At 47.6% G+C, this 18,477-nt stretch overlaps 1 protein-coding gene across 1 annotated transcript in view; it reads left to right on the top strand.

Annotated features, from left to right (window-relative positions):
* Window positions 1-18,477, top strand: part of Gnpat (dihydroxyacetone phosphate acyltransferase) — a 64,735-nt gene that overhangs the window by 33,133 nt on the left and 13,125 nt on the right. The window contains exons 10-12 of the mRNA XM_037418847.2: window positions 11,917-11,996; window positions 15,772-15,909; window positions 16,998-17,197. Coding sequence (XP_037274744.2) covers window positions 11,917-11,996; window positions 15,772-15,909; window positions 16,998-17,197 — 418 coding nt within the window. The remainder of the gene's footprint in view (window positions 1-11,916; window positions 11,997-15,771; window positions 15,910-16,997; window positions 17,198-18,477) is intronic.

Here is an 18,477-nt window from a genome sequence, read left to right as displayed (position 1 = left end):
TCTGTCTGTCACGACGAAGCCTACAACGGAAACAACATTATCTGTCGTCTCTCCTGAGGCGATGGACACATCAACTGCACCGGCGCAGACTGCGCCAAAGGAGCGGCGGGGTTCCCTCGACCGCTCTAAAAAAGACAAAACGGTAATTACAGGGCCTTCTAAAGGCTTTGTAAGATAAGTCACTTCTCTCTTTAGACACCAGCCACACTCATTTCATACACACAGCACTTCTTTACTCCCAAAATGGAGACACAAATTATACAATGGAACTTCAGAGGACTACTTGGAAACCTCGACGATGTCCAAGAACTTCTACACAAACATTCTTCAAAAGTGCTGTGTGTACAGGAAACACACTTAAAATCCAAGAATACAAATTTTTTGCGTCAATATGTTGTCTTCCGAAGGGACAGAGATAATGCTGTGGCGTCATCTGGTGGTGTAGCCATTATAGTTAATCGAGGAGTAGCATGCAGTCATCTACCACTACTAACATCCCTAGAGGCAGTGGCTGTTTGAGTAGTTCTATTGAATAAGCTCGTCACCATCTGCTCTCTATACATACCGCCGCAACACCGCCTGGAAAAACATGATTTCCAGTCTTTAATAGATGAGTTACCAGAACCCTATTTGGTTCTAGGGGACCTGAATGCGCACAGTGGTTTATGGGGTGACTGTCGATGTGATGCACGAGGTCGTCTCATTGAACAGTTCCTCTTTCCATCAGGTGCTTGTCTGTTGAATAGAAAAGAGGCAACATATTGTCACGGGGTCGTGACGTGGCCGAAGACAGGAGACTTCTTGTTGGAATTTAACTGTTTATTTGGGCGAACCTGTGCCCGGTAAACAGAAAGTCCAATCACAGCAGCAGTCTCGCACAGATAGCAGTCTCAAACTGATAGCGGCGAACGGAGCGTCGGCCTTCGATCAACAACTGACAAGCGGCGAAGCGCGTCGGCATTTATACCCTTGCCGTCGAATGTTCTAGCGTTATCGGTGGCGGTGGCGTAGGTTCTAGAACAATCTGTACCGTTCGCACAGTGGGCGTGATCTTATCGAAATGGTCTACTACAGTCCGGAACCTTCTCGAAACCTGCAGGCACGGTTTGCGACGAGAATCGTGTGGTGTTTCGGAACGATAACAAAAACTTGGGAAATGGAACGTGGCATTGCCCCCCTCTGAAGAAAAGGCATCGTCCCGATGCTTTAACTAAAGGTACAATACAAGATGAAGGTACAATAATAATGCCAGAAAGTACAATGAATAAATTACAATACAACAATAATACAAAAAACACTGTTTCAGTTTGTTAACGTGCATGAAACGGCTTGATGCGCGCGACATGGACGACTTCAGGTCGCGATCGGCGTCGTTGAGAGTTCGTGATGCCGTCGGGGACAACCTCGTAATCAAGTGGGCTGAGACGTCGAACCACCCTGTACGGTCCGAAGTACCGTCGCAGAAGCTTTTCACTTAGTCCACGTCGGCGTATCGGCGTCCACACCCAAACACGTTCACTGGGCTGGTATTCCACGAAGCGTCGTCGAAGGTTGTAACGGTGGCTGTCGGTCGTCTGTTGATTCTTGATACGGAGCCGCGCAAGTTGTCGGGCTTCTTCGGCGCGATGAAGGTACTCGCTCACATCGAGGTTTTCTTCGTCGGTGACGTTGGGTAACATGGCATCGAGCGTCGTTGCCGGGCTCCTTCCATAGACCAATTTGTATGGAGATATCTGCGTCGTCTCCTGCACCGCCGTGTTGTATGCGAAGGTCACATACGGAAGAATGGCATCCCACGTCTTGTGTTCGACATCGACGTACATTGACAGCATGTCGGCGATCGTCTTGTTAAGCCGCTCGGTGAGGCCGTTGGTCTGTGGGTGGTACGCTGTCGTGCGGCGGTGGTTTGTTTGGCTGTATGCCAAGATCGCTTGAGTTAAGTCGGCAGTGAATGCCGTTCCTCTGTCGGTGATAAGGACCTCCGGGGCGCCGTGACGTAGGACGATATTTTCGACGAAGAACTTAGCTACCTCGGATGCACTGCCTTTTGGCAGGGCTTTTGTCTCGGCGTAGCGGGTGAGGTAGTCGGTGGCTACCACGATCCACTTGTTTCCGAAAGCCGACGTCGGGAACGGCCCCAATAGGTCCATACCAATCTGCTGGAAAGGTCGGCAAGGTGGATCAATTGGCTGCAGAAGTCCCGCTGGCCTTGTCGGCGGTGTCTTGCGTCGCTGACAGTCCCGGCATGTCCTCACATAACGAGTGACGTCGGTTGTAAGACGCGGCCAGTAGTACCTTTCTTGTATCCTCGCGAGCGTGCGAGAAACACCGAGGTGCCCTGCCGTCGGATCGTCGTGCAGGGCCTGCAGGAGTTCTGGTCGCAGAGCTGAAGGCACCACAAGGAGATACTTAGCCCGAAGCGGTGAAAAGTTTTTCTTTTGTAGAAGACCGTTTCGTAAAAAAAACGACGCAAGTGCGCGCTTGAATACCTTCGGGACTTCGGCGGTCCTGCCTTCGAGGTATTCTATTAGGGCCTTAAGTTCCGGGTCGGCCCGCTGTCGTTCAGCGAAGTCGTCGGTAGTTATCGTTCCCAAGAAGTAGTCGTCATCCGGGTCGTCGGGTGGTGGTTGGTCGACAGGCGCACGAGAGAGACAGTCGGCGTCGGAGTGTTTTTTGCCGGACTTGTAAATGACAGTAATGTCATATTCTTGAAGTCTCAGGCTCCATCGTGCGAGGCGACCTGAAGGGTCCTTCAAAGTGGCTAGCCAACACAAGGCGTGGTGGTCGCTCACAACTTTGAAGGGCCTGCCGTAGAGGTATGGGCGAAATTTCGACGTAGCCCAGATGATGGCGAGGCACTCCTTTTCTGTTGTGGAATAATTTGCTTCTGCTTTGGATAGCGATCGGCTGGCGTAACCAATAACCCTTTCAAGTCCGTCAGCCCTCTGCACAAGAACGGCGCCAAGACCTACGCTGCTTGCGTCAGTATGTATTTCTGTCTCGGCGAATTCGTCGAAATGGGCAAGTAACGGAGGCGTCTGGAGGCGATGTGTTAAGTTCCTGGAAAGCGTGTTCCTGTGGCGTTTCCCACTTGAACTCCACGTCGGCCTTGGTAAGATTAGTGAGAGGATCGGCGATGCGGGCGAAGTTTTTCACGAACCGCCTATAATAGGCGCACAGGCCCAGAAATCGGCGCACGGCTTTTTTGTCAGTGGGCGGCGGGAATTCGGCGATGGCGGCTGTTTTCCGTGGATCAGGACGAACTCCAGACTTGCTGATAACGTGCCCCAGAAACAAGAGCTCCTCATACGCGAATCTGCACTTTTCTGGCTTCAGTGTGAGTCCGGAAGTCTTGATGGCTTGAAGTACAGCTTCAAGGCGCCGAAGATGCTCGTCGAAACTCGAGGAAAACACGACGACGTCGTCCAAGTACACAAGGCAAGTCTGCCACTTCAATCCTGCCAGTACTGTATCCATAACGCGTTGAAAAGTTGCAGGCGCTGAGCAAAGGCCGAAGGGCATCACCTTAAACTCGAAGAGGCCGTCCGGTGTTATAAACGCCGTCTTCTCTCGGTCTCTTTCGTCGACTTCGATTTGCCAATAGCCAGTCTTGAGGTCCATTGACGAAAAGTACTTGGCGTTATGGAGCCGATCAAGTGCGTCGTCTATTCGTGGGAGAGGATACACGTCCTTTCTTGTGATTTTGTTCAGGCGGCGATAATCGACGCAGAAACGTAGGGTCCCATCCTTTTTCTTCACTAACACCACGGGGGATGCCCATGGGCTCTTGGACGGCTGGATAATATCATCCCGCAGCATTTCATCAACTTGTCTCTTGATGGCCTCACGTTCTCGCGTCGAAACCCTGTACGGACTCTGACGGAGTGGTCTGGCATTTTCTTCGGTTATGATGCGATGTTTCGTGATTGGGGTCTGCCGAATTTTCGATGACGACGAAAAGCAATCTTCGTATTGCAGGAGCAGGGCCTTGAGCTGTTCTTGCTTATCGTTCGGAAGTCTGGGATTGACGTCGAAAGCTATGGGAGGGGCTTGGTTCCTCTGAGCAGGTTCCGCAGAATCGGCGAGGGTGAAAGCGCTGGTGGCTTCGACAATTTCTTCGATGTATGCGACCGTTGTTCCTTTGTTCACATGTTTGTACTCATTGCTAAAATTTGTGAGCATAACCGTTGCTTTGCCTCCCCGCAACTCTGCAATTCCTTTTGCGACGCAAATATTTCGGGTGACCAACAGATGCTGACTGCCTTCAACGACGCCTTCGAAGTCAGGTGATTCAGGAGCGCCGACTGAAATAATGACGCTTGAGCGAGGCGGAATGGTGACTTGTTCTTCCAGCACATTCAAGGCATGGTGTCCAGACGGCGTGCGCGGCGGTAGTGCTTCTTCTGTGGATAACGTTATCGACTTTGTTTTTAGGTTGATGACAGCACCATGGAGGCATAAGAAGTCCATGCCAAGGATGACATCTCTCGAGCAACGCTGTAGGACTACGAAGTCTGTAGGATAAATACGGCCGTTAATGGTGACTCTCGCTGTGCAGATTCCTGCAGGCGTTACGAGATGACCTCCGGCTGTGCGGATTTCAGGGCCTTTCCAAGCTGTCCTAACTTTCTTTAACTTCGCGGCGAACGACCCACTGATGACAGAATAGTCGGCTCCAGTATCGACGAGAGCGGTCACACTGTGGCCGTCGATAAGAACGTCGAGGTCGCTAATTCGCCGTCTCGCATTACAGTTAGGGCGTGGCGTCGGGTCACGGCTGCGTCGGCTTGTTCCGCTGCTTCCCTGTTGCGTCGTCCGGCCACCTTCGGTAAGTGAGCTTTCGCCGTCAGGGCTTTGCCTGTTTGGCGTTGTGTTCGGAAAGCTCCGTCGCGGCGTCGTCGTCTTCAGAGGATCTTCGGTAGTTCGTCGCACAGCAACCGCACCTCCACCGGTTGCTGCCCTTAGTTTCCCGGATACGGGCTAGGAGACCGGCCCCGCGTTGGGCCAGAGTACTGTCGGTGGTGCGGTGACGTGCGGTGGCTGGGCGACGGCGAACGCGAAGGGCTTCGTGGTGTCCACCGAGTTCCTGTCAGGTAGTCGGCGATGTCACGTGGTCGTTCTCCTGGCTGTGGACGCGGTGCGTTGACGGCGAAGCCACGCAGTCCCATCTGTCGGTACTGGCAACGGCGGTATGTGTGTCCGGCCTCGCCGCAGTGGTAGCAGAGCGGGCGATGGTCAGGGGTGCGCCAGACGTCAGTCTTCCTCGGTGCACTGCGCTGGGCCGCTGGCGAACGGTATGACGTCGGTGGGGGTGGTGGCCTCGGTGGCGTCTGTCGACGGAAGTGCGATGGGGCGGCGTTTTGGCGTGGACGGGGAGGAGCGTTGTGGCGCAGTGCAGCGGTGTAGCTCATAGCTTCCGGCTCGGGCAGCGGTGCGTGGGGAATTTGAAGCGATTGCCGAACTTCTTCTCGCACAATGTCGGCGATCGAATCCACTTGAGGCTGCGCCAAAGGCAACAGCTTGCGCAGCTCTTCCCGCACGATCGCTCGGATCGTTTCACGCAGGTCTCCGTAGTTACTGACTTGAGCAGCAGCGCAGTCTGCAGTCAGGCGACGATTATACTGTCTGGTGCGCATGTCCAGGGTCTTTTCAATAGTGGTCGCTTTGGCTACGAATTCTTGGACGGTTTTCGGTGGGTTTCTCATCAGCCCCGCGAAGAGCTCCTGTTTGACCCCTCGCATGAGGAAACAAACTTTCTTTTCCTCAGGCACGTCTGGGTCAGCGTGACGGAATAGGCGGGTCATCTCCTCTGTGAAAATTCCAACCTTTTCGTTTGGTAGCTGAACCCGGGTCTCGAGTAGAGCAGCGGCCCTCTCTTTGCGAGCGACGCTTGCGAACGTTTGAAGAAATGCGCCGCAGAAGACATCCCACGTTCGGAGCGTGGACTCCGGATTCTCTAGCCAGGTCCTTGCAGTGTCTTCCAGGTAGAAGTACACACGACGGAGCTTTTCTTCATTGTCCCAGTGGTTGAGGGCGGCCACACGGTCGTATGTTTCTAGCCAGGTTTCCGGGTCTTCGAACGATGACCCATGGAAAATTGGTGGTTCCCTGGGTTGATGCATGACCATCGTGGGCTCGGACGCTGCGGTTGTCATTGTCGCTGCAGTCGCGGTCATGGCTTTGGTCTTCCGCGGCTTGTCGTGTAGAAGCCCGTACTCCGGTGGTAGCCCTTGCTGTCGGCGGCTTGTTCGCTGCTCCTGGTTGGCGTCGGTGTCTTCTCCGCAACGTGGGCTGGGTTCACGGCTTGACGGGGGCGTCCGGTACATGAACGAAGCAGCACCTCCACCAAATGTCACGGGGTCGTGACGTGGCCGAAGACAGGAGACTTCTTGTTGGAATTTAACTGTTTATTTGGGCGAACCTGTGCCCGGTAAACAGAAAGTCCAATCACAGCAGCAGTCTCGCACAGATAGCAGTCTCAAACTGATAGCGGCGAACGGAGCGTCGGCCTTCGATCAACAACTGACAAGCGGCGAAGCGCGTCGGCATTTATACCCTTGCCGTCGAATGTTCTAGCGTTATCGGTGGCGGTGGCGTAGGTTCTAGAACAATCTGTACCGTTCGCACAGTGGGCGTGATCTTATCGAAATGGTCTACTACAGTCCGGAACCTTCTCGAAACCTGCAGGCACGGTTTGCGCCGAGAATCGTGTGGTGTTTCGGAACGATAACCAAAACTTGGAAATGGAACGTGGCAATATTATAACCTTGCAAACAATACTTACTCCTCCATAGACCTCAGTATCGCATCTCCTTCACTTGTACCATTACTTCAGTGGAAAGTCATAAATAATCCATACGAAAGTGACCATTTTCCTTTATTTTTAAGTACACCAATAACATATGAATGTCCTCCACATGTTCCCAAATGGCTGGTGAACAAAGCCGACTGGGAACAATTTCAAAAGATTACACACTTAAGTTGGACCGACATATGCGGATTAGGCATAGATGAAGCTGTGCAGTACTTCACGGCTTTTCTTACTGACGCAGCAGCCAAGTGCATTCCACAAACATCTGGACTGCCCGGCAAACGACATGTCCCGTGGTGGAACACTGAGTGTCAGAATGCGCGAAAGGAACAGAACAGGGCATGGAGGTTGCTGCGCAACTCGCCGACAGCAGAAAACCTTGAGAGCTTTAAGAAAATAAAATCTCGAGGCAGGAGAACGCGTCGGCAGGCCAGAAGAGAAAGCTGGCACAAGTTTTTATCGGGGATAAATTCATATACACAAGAGGCTAAAGTCTGGGACATGGTTCGTAGGGTAGCAGGAAGACAAGTACACTCACTCCCACTCGTAAACACACAGGGTGACAGCCTGGAAGATCAGGCGAACTTCCTCGGTGCACACTACGAGCAAGTGTCTAGCTCGGCACACTATACTGAAGTTTTCCAAAGATATAAAGCAAGGATAGAAAAACAGAAACTAGAATATAAGTGCACAAAACACGAGGCATACAACCAACCTTTCAACTTAGCTGAGCTACAAACATCACTAAACTCTAGCAGTAATTCTGCACCAGGCTACGACCGTGTCACGCATGAAATGTTGAAAAACCTGCCGCCTAAAACGCGAAAAACTTTAATCTCTCTATACAATGCTATCTGGCTTTCTGGCACCATCCCTGCTTTCTGGAAGGAGGCTATCGTTATCCCTATTTTGAAACAGGGCAAGGACCCTTCCTCAGTTTCAAGTTATAGGCTCATTGCACTAACCAGCTGCCTTTGTAAACTTTTTGAAAAAATGATAAACCGCCGACTTTTACATTTCCTTGAAACACACAATCTGCTCGACCAGTTCCAGTGTGGGTTTCGAGAGGGTAGATCCACCACCGACCATTTGGTGCGTATCGAGGCACAGATCCGAGATGCTTTTGTCCACAAACAATACTTCCTCTCGGTGTTTCTCGATATCGAGAAGGCTTACGACACAACATGGCGTTTTGGGATATTAAGAGACTTGTCTCACCTGGGTGTGCGCGGTAGAATGCTTTCCATAATCGAGAGTTACTTGTCCAATCGGAAATTTCGCGTCCGTTTGGGCAGTACTCTCTCCCAAACATTTGTGCAAGAAACGGGAGTACCGCAAGGTGTTGTACTTAGTTGTACACTTTTTATTATTAAAATGAATTCCTTGCACCTGTCCATCCCTCGCAACATGTTCTATTCCATATATGTCGATGACGTCCAGCTTGGCTTTAAGTCATGCAACCTAGCAATGTGTGAGCGGCAGGTTCAGTTAGGTTTAAACAAGCTCTCCAAATGGGCAGAAGAAAACGGATTCCAGCTGAACCCAGAAAAAAGCACGTGTGTCTTGTTCTCCCAAAAGAGAGGCGTGCACTCAGAACCTGACATTGAACTGAACGGTCAACGTCTGTCTGTCAATGCGGAGCATAAATTCTTAGGCTTAATCTTGGACAACAAGTTGACATTCGTACCACACATCAAGTATTTAAAAACAAAATGTTTAAAAGCCATGAGTGTTTTAAAAGTGTTGTCACGTACTATGTGGGGTAGTGACAGGCAATGCCTCATGAACCTGTATAGAAGCCTCATTCGCACCCGCTTAGATTATGGGGCCGTTGTCTATCAGTCTGCTACTCAAAGTGCCTTGAAGATGCTGGACCCCGTGCACCATTTGGGCATCCGCCTTTCTACGGGTGCTTTTCGCACCAGCCCCGTAGAAATCCTTTATGTTGAGTCAAATGAGTGGTCGCTTCATCTGTAGAGAACTTACATGTGCTTTGTTTATTTCCTTAAGGTGAAAGCAGACAAGAAGCACCCCTCATACTCTACAATGAATGATTTGTCAAGCTCAACTCTGTTTCAAAACAGGCCTTCGATGAGGCAGCCCTTCTCAGTTCGCCTGAAGAGTCTAGCTGAGGAAACTGGAGTCTCACTTGAACACAGTTTAATGGCTCCTGTAGCATACCCGCCACCGTGGCAATGGCAGACTATAGACTGCGATGTGTCTTTTCTAGAAGTTGCAAAACATGCGCCTATTGTCCATATCCGAACATATTTCCTGGAACTTCAACACAAATACACATGTCCTGAGTTCTTTACAGATGCCTCTAAGTCCAACTCCTCTGTGTCCTATGCTGCTGTTGGCCCTTCCTTTTCAGATGCTGGCCCTCTACATCCAGACACAAGTATCTTCACAGCGGAAGCTTACGCGATACTTGTGGCAGCGAAACACATCAAACAATCACAAATACAAAAAGCAGTAATTTATACAGACTCCCTCAGTGTGGTAACGGCTCTGCACAGTGTTAAAAAACAAAAAAAAACCCTGTCCTTGTCTCACTTTACTCCATTTTTTGCACACTCTACACACTCAACCAACATGTTGTAGTGTGCTGGGTGCCAGGGCACCGTGAGATCCAAGGCAACGTGAGGGCGGATCAGCTCGCTGCATCCGTCCACAAAAGCACTGCCCCTACACCCATATCAATCCCGGTCCTTGATCTGAAGCCGTCTCTGAAACGAAACCTCAGGGACTACTGGCAGAGCAAGTGGGATAAACACACACAAAACAAACTACACGTTATCAAGCCACACCTTGGCCATTGGCCACCAGTATCAAAATCACGTCTAACAGAGGTAACACTAACAAGACTCAGGATAGGACACACGTACACGACACACACACATCTTTTGTCCGGTGGTGATCCACCACTGTGTGACAATTGTGGTGAGGCATTGACAGTTCTTCATGTTTTAATCCAATGTAAACAGTTAAACACTCTAAGAAGACAACACTTTCCATTACCCTACCGACAACATATACCATTACATCCCGCAATGTTTGTCGGTAGGGAACCACTTTTCACCCATAAATCATTGTTAGCTTTTTTAAGAGATGTCAATTTTTACTATGTAATATACCCAGGCATTGCGTAGCGTGACCTCTCAAGAGAGGTTGCTGCTGCAGTGATTATATTTAAAAGCACTTGCCTCGCAGCCCTTGGACACAAGGGCGCTGATGAGGCACGTGTGCTAGTGCCAAATATTTTTACATGTTTTTATTATCAAAATCTTTGTCACCCCTTTTAATATGCATATCACGCCACTGTCATGATCTTAATACTTATGTTTTTACCCGCATTATCGCGAGGAATTTTAAGGCCCCTATACAGCCACGCAACATATCATTGTCTCCTCTCTACTCATCGAAATGGCGCTCTTAGGCCATCAATTGGCCCTTGCGCCACAAAGCACCACACATCATCATCATCAGACGGTCGAGGGGGCGACGCACAAGTGCCATTTTTGTCTTTTGGCGTTTGACGTCATTACAATTTGGTAGACTGCTGTGTGAAGTCACCAGGATTAGTACTGTAGCCTGATGTCAAGTTAGTGTCGATGTCAATAGGTGCACTGCGAGAAATTCGACTGTAATATCAAAATAAAAATACATCTTATGAGCATTTGCCGAGTATCACACTTGTTCACAGCCATCTCTGTATACAGGAGATTTGTATGGCAGAGTAAGCTCGCCTCCAAAAAAAAAAAGGTGTCGTTACTCCTTTAATGTACCATTAAGGCAATACATATCGAAAGGAAATGCAATAGAAGAAGGTAGTTGAGGATTAGTTAATGTAATCAATAACTAAATTTTCAGGCACACGTACTGTAAGAACCGGAATATAGGTTGAATAGAAAAAGTGCAATGAAAAGTTGACCCTCGTCTTGTATATCAATCATTGGCAGAAAAAAAATCTGGTAGTCTCGCAAAAATGGGCAGCAAAAGTCGAAAGCCTCCATTGCCATCATGAGCATCAGCAGCGGCGCCGTTGGGCAAGGCTAGGCAAAGCGTACACTGTTCTAGCAACACCACTTTGCCTCTTTTATCTGTTGTCAGTCTGCTGTTTTCTTTTTTCTATTTACTTCAGAAACTAGTGCTAGTCAACTGCAGTTTACGATAGGCTTTAAGAAAAAAAAATTGTTGAGTATGCCAAAGCGCACGGGAACCTGGCAGCACTATGGGAATTCGGTGCATAGGAGAAAAGCGTACGATACTGGAGGAGCCAAAAGCAGCACATGACATCCTGCAGCTACCCCCCCAAAAAAAAACTTTGTTTCGTGGACGGACTGCAGTACTCCCCGAGCTGGAAACGCTAGGGTACCTTACCTACTCATAACAGCGGAGTGAATCTGCGTGAAAGCTCTAAGCTCGCGAGGGTGCAATTCAAGGGATCGCCATGATGGGTGCGCCGATTTATGAAGCGGTAGAGCTTTGCGCGGTGGCACTGTGCTTCCGTCTTTCGGCAAATGCTGCATCAGTAATGCATTGGATTGAATGGAAAACTCTGGCACGTTGCTAGTGTAAAACAGTCGTCATCGGACTCAAGTTCGGACGAGTCTGAGTGACAGCACTTTGTGGCCTTCTGGCGTTTAACTGCACAAGATTAATGTTCAAATAAAAAGAAATGTCACCACAGTGCAGCTGGTTGTGTCACGTATTTACTATTTACCAACAAAAGGGTGCGCCGTCATACTTTGCGCTTTTTTAAATTTCTTTTTCCGAGATTCAAAATTTGAGGTGTCAACCTATATTTTGGTCCAACCTATATTATGGTTTTTACGGTAGTGTCTGTGGATACAGCGGAAGAGTAGTTGGGGATTGTAGACAGAGGACATTGCAGATGCTGTGGAAATGACCTAGACTTGCGATGCTGCTAATGATGATTGCTGTAGTTGTGAAACTGTCGAGTATAAGGATTAGTTGCTTGCACAAATGGCAAGCGTAGCATCTTTGCTTGGTTCCTTCACAGGTTACATGACATAGTAAACAAGAGCACTTTTTGAACAGTAGCCATTTTGGTTTTTCAAAGCTCGCTCTTTCCCTTTCAGCTTCAGTGTACGAGAACTTCAAGAAGCTACAGAGCCTACTCCAGCGGGAGTTTGTTTTTGAGGTGGACAAACTGGAAGAGGTGAGTGGAATTTTTCTAACTGTGTTGTTGTGTTGTGATGGCTTGTTAGCTATGGCATTGTGCTGTTAGAGTGAAAAATAATGCATTTAGATGAAAGAATATTTCCTTGGATACACTGCTGCAATTAATGTCACTGTTATAGGTTTACTAAGTAGAATAGAAAATGAAGGTAGAGGTTTTAATAAATTTTCTGCTAAATGCGCTTCAAATATATTTCAGCATAATGTCGCGAATTTCCACGCTTTTCTGTTGTTTTTTTCACTTGTGAAACATTGAGGCTTAATAAATATTTTCCGAGACTTTCTGTGTGATGTCTCTGGCTCCCTGTAAAACACAATGTGATTCATTTTTACCTATTAATAACCTTTTTGTGACAAAAAAAAGAGAAAAACCATGTGCCAAAATTATTAAAAGTTACTCTCTGCTCAGTTTCTAGATCTTTTTTGTTCTCTGAAGAAAATAGTACCGTTCTTTCAATTCAATGACATTGCTTCATTTTACTAATCGATTTGAAAAAGAGAACCTAAAGGTGGCTTCACCGCATGGTAATCTGATTGGAAACTGTCAATAAAATAAAATCCAGCACACAAGTGTCTCAGGGCGGTTAAGTGTGGCGATCTTGCGTCATAAAACACGAGTGTGATGAGTATTGTCTTCATCACTTTTTTGCGGAACCGATTTGTGCTGCTGACAAGTATATTCATTCATAGGTCATTTTGTTAGAAAATCTCATTATGACTGTACTTGTCGACATTCGCGAAATGGTTAAAAGACGTGGGCAGTAGCAGAGGTCGTCAAAGTCTACGACGCCCAAGCGTTTGGTGCAGGAGGCCACTCCTATCGACGTAATCCGCTTTGCAGAGTTTCTCTCCGTTATTTAGCACCTTTTTAGGAAAGTGGCCTCAAGATGAAGTGAAGTGATATCGAGGGATGAAGTGAACCACACTGCAGTATTGAAACCATCAGAAGGGCACAACTAAGCAGAAAACACAGGAAGAAACAGATGAGGACAGGCAACCGAACTACCAACAGTTAGTAGTTTACACCTGTCCACGTCTGGTTCTTTCTGTGTGTTGTGTTCAGTTGCGCCCTCACGATAGTTTTCATGTCAAAGCACCAACTTGCCAATAGTGAACTCTTTTGAAGCACACTGCAGTATTACGGGCCCAAAGGCTGCTTGAGTTGTTTGTGCTAAACTCAAGCAAGGGAACGGCTCACGTGCGAGCGCTCGCAGCAGTACCCTACAGCCGGTCGTCTGCGCAAGCGGTTGAGTTATGTCGAGACCCCCTGCAAAGGGGTCCTGTTTTGGTGCGCCACCTATCCAGCCCTGGTCTGCCATTGTGAAAGGGCAGTTCGCCGATATAAGAAAGATCGTTCTTCTCTTTTGCATCCCTCTAAATTATGAGTCTTCGTGGAGCGTTTATTCTTTCTCTGCATAGTTTCCTCTCTACCATGTATGTTGATATTGGAAGGGTGAGCTGCCACAGACAACCTCTGTAAAGTGCCCCGGTTTGAGAGTCGAGGCACAATTATCATTAAGGCAGCATACAGTGGGCCTTCCCGAAATTGTAGTTGCTTGTGTAAATGGTATCCGCTGCCTCTGTTGCTCTACATCAGTTTTCACTGTTGCACTAGCCCTGCAGGCAATTAAAAAAGAGTAATTTGTATAAAGTGAAGTAAAAGAAGAACGGTATCGATTGTGCAAGTTTTACAGTGGCATATTTACCCCAACATTCATAGGCTCTCACCAACAACAGTATTGGTTGACTAATTGGTTTGTGTCAAATTTATTTTATTTGCTTATATATTTATTTTCAAATACTGCAGCCCTATGCAGGGCTATTCCAGGAGTAGAGTGCATTCTCATGATCAAAACAAAAAACACTGTTAACAAGGTTGACATCACAGCAAAAGCAAACAAACAATGGTTTATCATAACAGGGCATCTACAAAATTTGACAACAATTCACGAATACTACCGGGTAATACCCGGTAGTATTCTACCTTTCACTACTACTACTTTCCACTACCTACCACTGCCTTTCACGACCTACTGCTACCTTTTACTGCCGTTCAATAACTCTAGGAAAATAACAATTCTTGAAAAAGTTTGTGCGCGTAAGGAAAGGCTTTCAGTTGAGGCTCTAGTAACGTCTAGTTGAAACAGTGTTAGCATATGAGATGTAAACGTATGAAGTTAGTCAACAAGACGAGTGAACAAATGAGTGAAACAGCTTCAAGGAATCGAGACTCCGTATGGTTGATAGGAGAGGGAGTTTCGAGGAATTCATCGCTGATGAAGGTGATTGATTGATTGATTTATTGATTTATTGATATGTGGGGTTTAACATCCCAAAACCACCATATGATTATGAGAGACGCCGTAGTGGAGGGTTCCGGAAATTTCCACCACCTGGGGTTCTTTAACGTGCGCCCAAATCTGAGCACACGAGCCTACAGCATTTCCGCCTCCATCGGAAATGCAGCCGCCGCAGCCGAGATTCGATCCCATGACCTGCGAGTCAGTAGCAGAGTACCTTAGTCACTAGACCACCGCGGCGGGGGGTTGATGAAGGTGAAAAGCTACGATCATAGCGATGGCAAATGAAACGAACCCCCTTCCGTTGTACAGAATCAATTATGTTGACGTCGCATATTTTATACGGGCTCAAGACACATGGAGCACATTCTAGTATAGGGCGTACAAGGCATTTTATACAACAGTAACTTAGTGCATTTCAGAGATTTGGACGACGTACGTTGTAGGTAAGCTAATTTTTTCAGTGCTTTAAATGTGATGTGATGAATATGCTGCTATCACTGCAAGTTGTGTGGCAAGATAATCCCAACGTATTTGTACTCTTGGGCCCGGGGTGAATCTGTGTTCTCGGAAGTGCATGCATGCGGCTTTGGTGAGTGGCTGTTGGTGAACGTCACACTACAATGTTTTGAAAGTTAATACGTATGTGCCAATGTGTGCACCATGTGTAAAATACTCTCTGTGCTCGAATCGTGAGCAAGTATGACAAACGACAATGTGAAAAGAAATCGGCACGCACACGTCCGTGTCTCCTTCTACGTCCTCGTCAGTCGCGCTTACTCGCAATTCATAGATGCAAACCAACTAGTCCACCAACGTGTTTTAGCTGTCAGTGCCTAATGAAGTTAGGGAGAGGAGTGGTTTACACATGTATCGTACAACTTTAGTGCTTAACATGATTGTAGTACAGCGGTGTTAAGGTGAAAACATTGGATCTCTCGTTGAACGAGAAACTTGACCATCAGCGGTGACCATTCCAAGGCGTCTGTGAGAAGTGATGCAAAAAAAAATCATCATCACGCGACGCGTCTCCACAACTTCACATGATGCCTCGTAGTGCTCTCTTTTGGGCAACGACCAAAACAGGAAGGTGCGCGGCCTCGACAAGAGAAAACGAAGGTGGCGCTGCGCAGTGGCACGTGAAGCTTTGCTCCCTTGTACGTTATCGACTGCGACAAAGAAGATTGCTTTCCACATCGAGTTGTCTTAGGTGAATGCACAAGGAATTCCTTCGCTCGGCTCACGGTTTAAGCTTTTATTACGACTCGTGTGTCTGCACTTCAGCATTCTTCAAGTGCTAGAAAACTTGCTTAGTTCAATTTTTAAAGAATGTGAAGTGGTCAGAATCTGCCCATAGTATTTATCTCTACTACTGCGTTCCTTGTGACCACATTGTCGTTTTTGTGCGTAAAACACTTGAACTTGTACGCCTCTTCATTTTTCAATCCGTCGCAGAGCTTTCTGGAGGCAACGTACGCGCTGCAGAGTCTCAACGTGCTTGCTGTCCTCCGGCTGGAGCCGGCTTCTCCGGAGAGCACGAGCAGCTTGCATTTCCTCGCTAGTCACATGACACCCTTCCTCGAGGGGCTTCAGGTGAGCAGCTCTCCTAGATGCACGTGTTCAACACAACAGCTGCGCCAATCGTGCTAATTTGATAAGATTTCTTATTTTTGTGGCGAACCAAGTTGAAACCGTGTAATTCGTTATAATTGCGCCACCCTGCATCATGTTACGCCAAAATACCAGACCAGCCTTAAAATTTTTTTCAGTTCTGCTAATTTTAGCGAGAAAATGAGAAACACATTGGCATAGGTCGGCTAAATTGGTGGAGCTCATTCCGACTCACTCATGAAATATATCTTATGCTTGGGACTCACTCGGACTCACACTCGCGAAAATTTTCTTAAACCGGGCTCGCACTCGCCAAAATATTACTCACCTGGGCTCACTCAGACTGAGACTCATGCCTGGATCCTAGTCCGAGTGAGTCGCTCATGAGTCCGTTAGCCTAGACTGATCTTTTTCGACCATCATGTCAATGCTCTATAACACATCGACCTGGGAAAATTTCTCGAGTTTGCCCTTAGAGTAGCCCTGCTCATGGTGACGAAAGCATATTTCTGTTTCTATTGATGAAAGAACATCTGGAGTACTTTTGACCTATTCAAAACATTCCTCTGCGGGACATCCGTGAGGCACTTGAGCAGTGTGATCATGCAGTGATTACATAAAATGATGGTCTCATTAACGTCATCTTTAACATCATCTTTAACGTAATATCCAGGCACAGTTTACAGTGATTAATGAAAACAGTATAATGGTCAGATGGAAACAGAACAGGAGGTGTCCCCTATTGTCTTTTGTCCTGTTTCTGTGCTGCTATTATTCTGAAAATCGGGCACTACTAACCCGCTCGAACCAGGCCTGCGTAGCCAGAGGGGCCCCTGAAGTCTTGGTGGAGGGGGGGGGGGGCCTCACCGGCAATAAATAATGGAAGTGTTTTTCTCAAATGGGCAAGGCTAATGTTCCCACCCCTGACGAAAATTTCTCGGTACAGGCCACTTCGAAGCGCCACCTTTTCGTCTGCTCAAGTGATGATGGCGCACAGATAGGACCGCAGTCGTCACGACAATGCCATCGGTGGCATTAACAATGCCTTTTGTTATCCATGCCCTGCACAGACGGTGTGCGTCTTCCTGCGCGATCAGCCCAGCGACGTGGTGGAGGTGCCCTTGCCCGAGCTAGTGCGAAAGTGCCAGTGTGCCGCGGAGAAGCGGCTGTGCCAGGGACAGCTTGCGGACTACCGGGTGCTGTCCCTCGACATGCTCAACAATTGCCTCATCTGCCTCTGCAACCTGGGTGCAGCACACAAGGAGAAGCGGTACGTCACACCTTTTGTGGAGTACATTTCAAGTACGTAGTGGAGACGGCGTCTATTGGCTGTCTCGGCTACACCATTGGCTTACTCGCACTCGGGTATCGCATGTGGGTAGCATTTAGTGGCGTATGTCGCTTATTGCTATGTTTCGATGCCATGCTTAGTTGTTTCAACCAGAACAAACAAGCCATATGCTGTCTGTACGAATCCATGCAGGTCTAGAATTTCTCTGCAACAGTGTGACAATGTGTTGTGCACAGTTATGGGAAAAGACCGTGCGTGCCATGTTGTGCTATTAGTGACAAAAACTCATGCCTTTGTTTTGCCTCTGCTTGCAAGTGGTTTGTTGTCCCGATATTTTGTGCGCAAAATAGGCGGCCACTGAATCTGAACATGGCCTTTTCAGAAATGCAACATGTAAAGACCATTTTTTCATTGTGCGAAATTTGAGTGTAATTGTGTTCAGACAGAAGCAGTGCCCGTACTTGACTTTCGAATTCAGCACAACATAGTTATGCGCAGAAAGAATTGGTGACTCTGGAAGATGAAATGTTGAATAATGCTTGCGGCAGCTCTAGAAATGAGCCAAGCAGTTATGCTCACGAAAAACTTTTTTTATAGGAAGTAAAATGCAAACAGCTTATGAAAACGGTAGACCCTCAATTAAAGGTTGAGGGGACTGCAAAACTTCATTCAAACTATCGAAATTGAGAATTTCGAGATGCGAGCGTACGTATAAATCGGTGAAAAATATCGGCAAAAGCAGAGATGGATAATTATCTTAGAAAAACAATGCATTGCGCACACTGGCATCATCAAAATGTTTTTTTTTTTCTTTTTTCTTATGTGAACAGAAAGCTGGGTTAAGAATGCGTGTTATGTAGTATGCGAATAGTCGAATGCTTCGAATATTCGAACGAATAGTAGAATATTCGAATTTGCTTCGGTTTCAATTTAAATAATCGAATATTTCAAAGTATTCAACATGAACAAAGAAACGTACAATAAACCGCATGTAACCGCTTGTAAAGGTGCTTTCACTGCAGGATAGCAGTGCTAAGCCATGAAAACATTTTAGTAGGAGAAGTTTGCTTCGCCGCAAAGCCTCACTTCAGACCTAAAGGGGCCCTGCAACACTTTTTGAGCATGGTCAGGAAACGCTGCCGATCGGTAGTGTACGCAACCGAGAACACGCGAGCTAAATATTATAGTGCAGCACGAGACCTAGAATTCACAATAAATCCCAAACTCGGATAAAACTTGCGCTCACTTGGCAAATGACG

Source organism: Rhipicephalus microplus, chromosome 6, assembly GCF_043290135.1.
Source record: "Rhipicephalus microplus isolate Deutch F79 chromosome 6, USDA_Rmic, whole genome shotgun sequence".
Classification (NCBI taxonomy): Eukaryota; Metazoa; Arthropoda; class Arachnida; order Ixodida; family Ixodidae; genus Rhipicephalus; species Rhipicephalus microplus.
The sequence above is the reverse complement of the archived record's forward strand: the minus strand, read 5'-3'. Positions and strand labels throughout refer to the sequence as shown.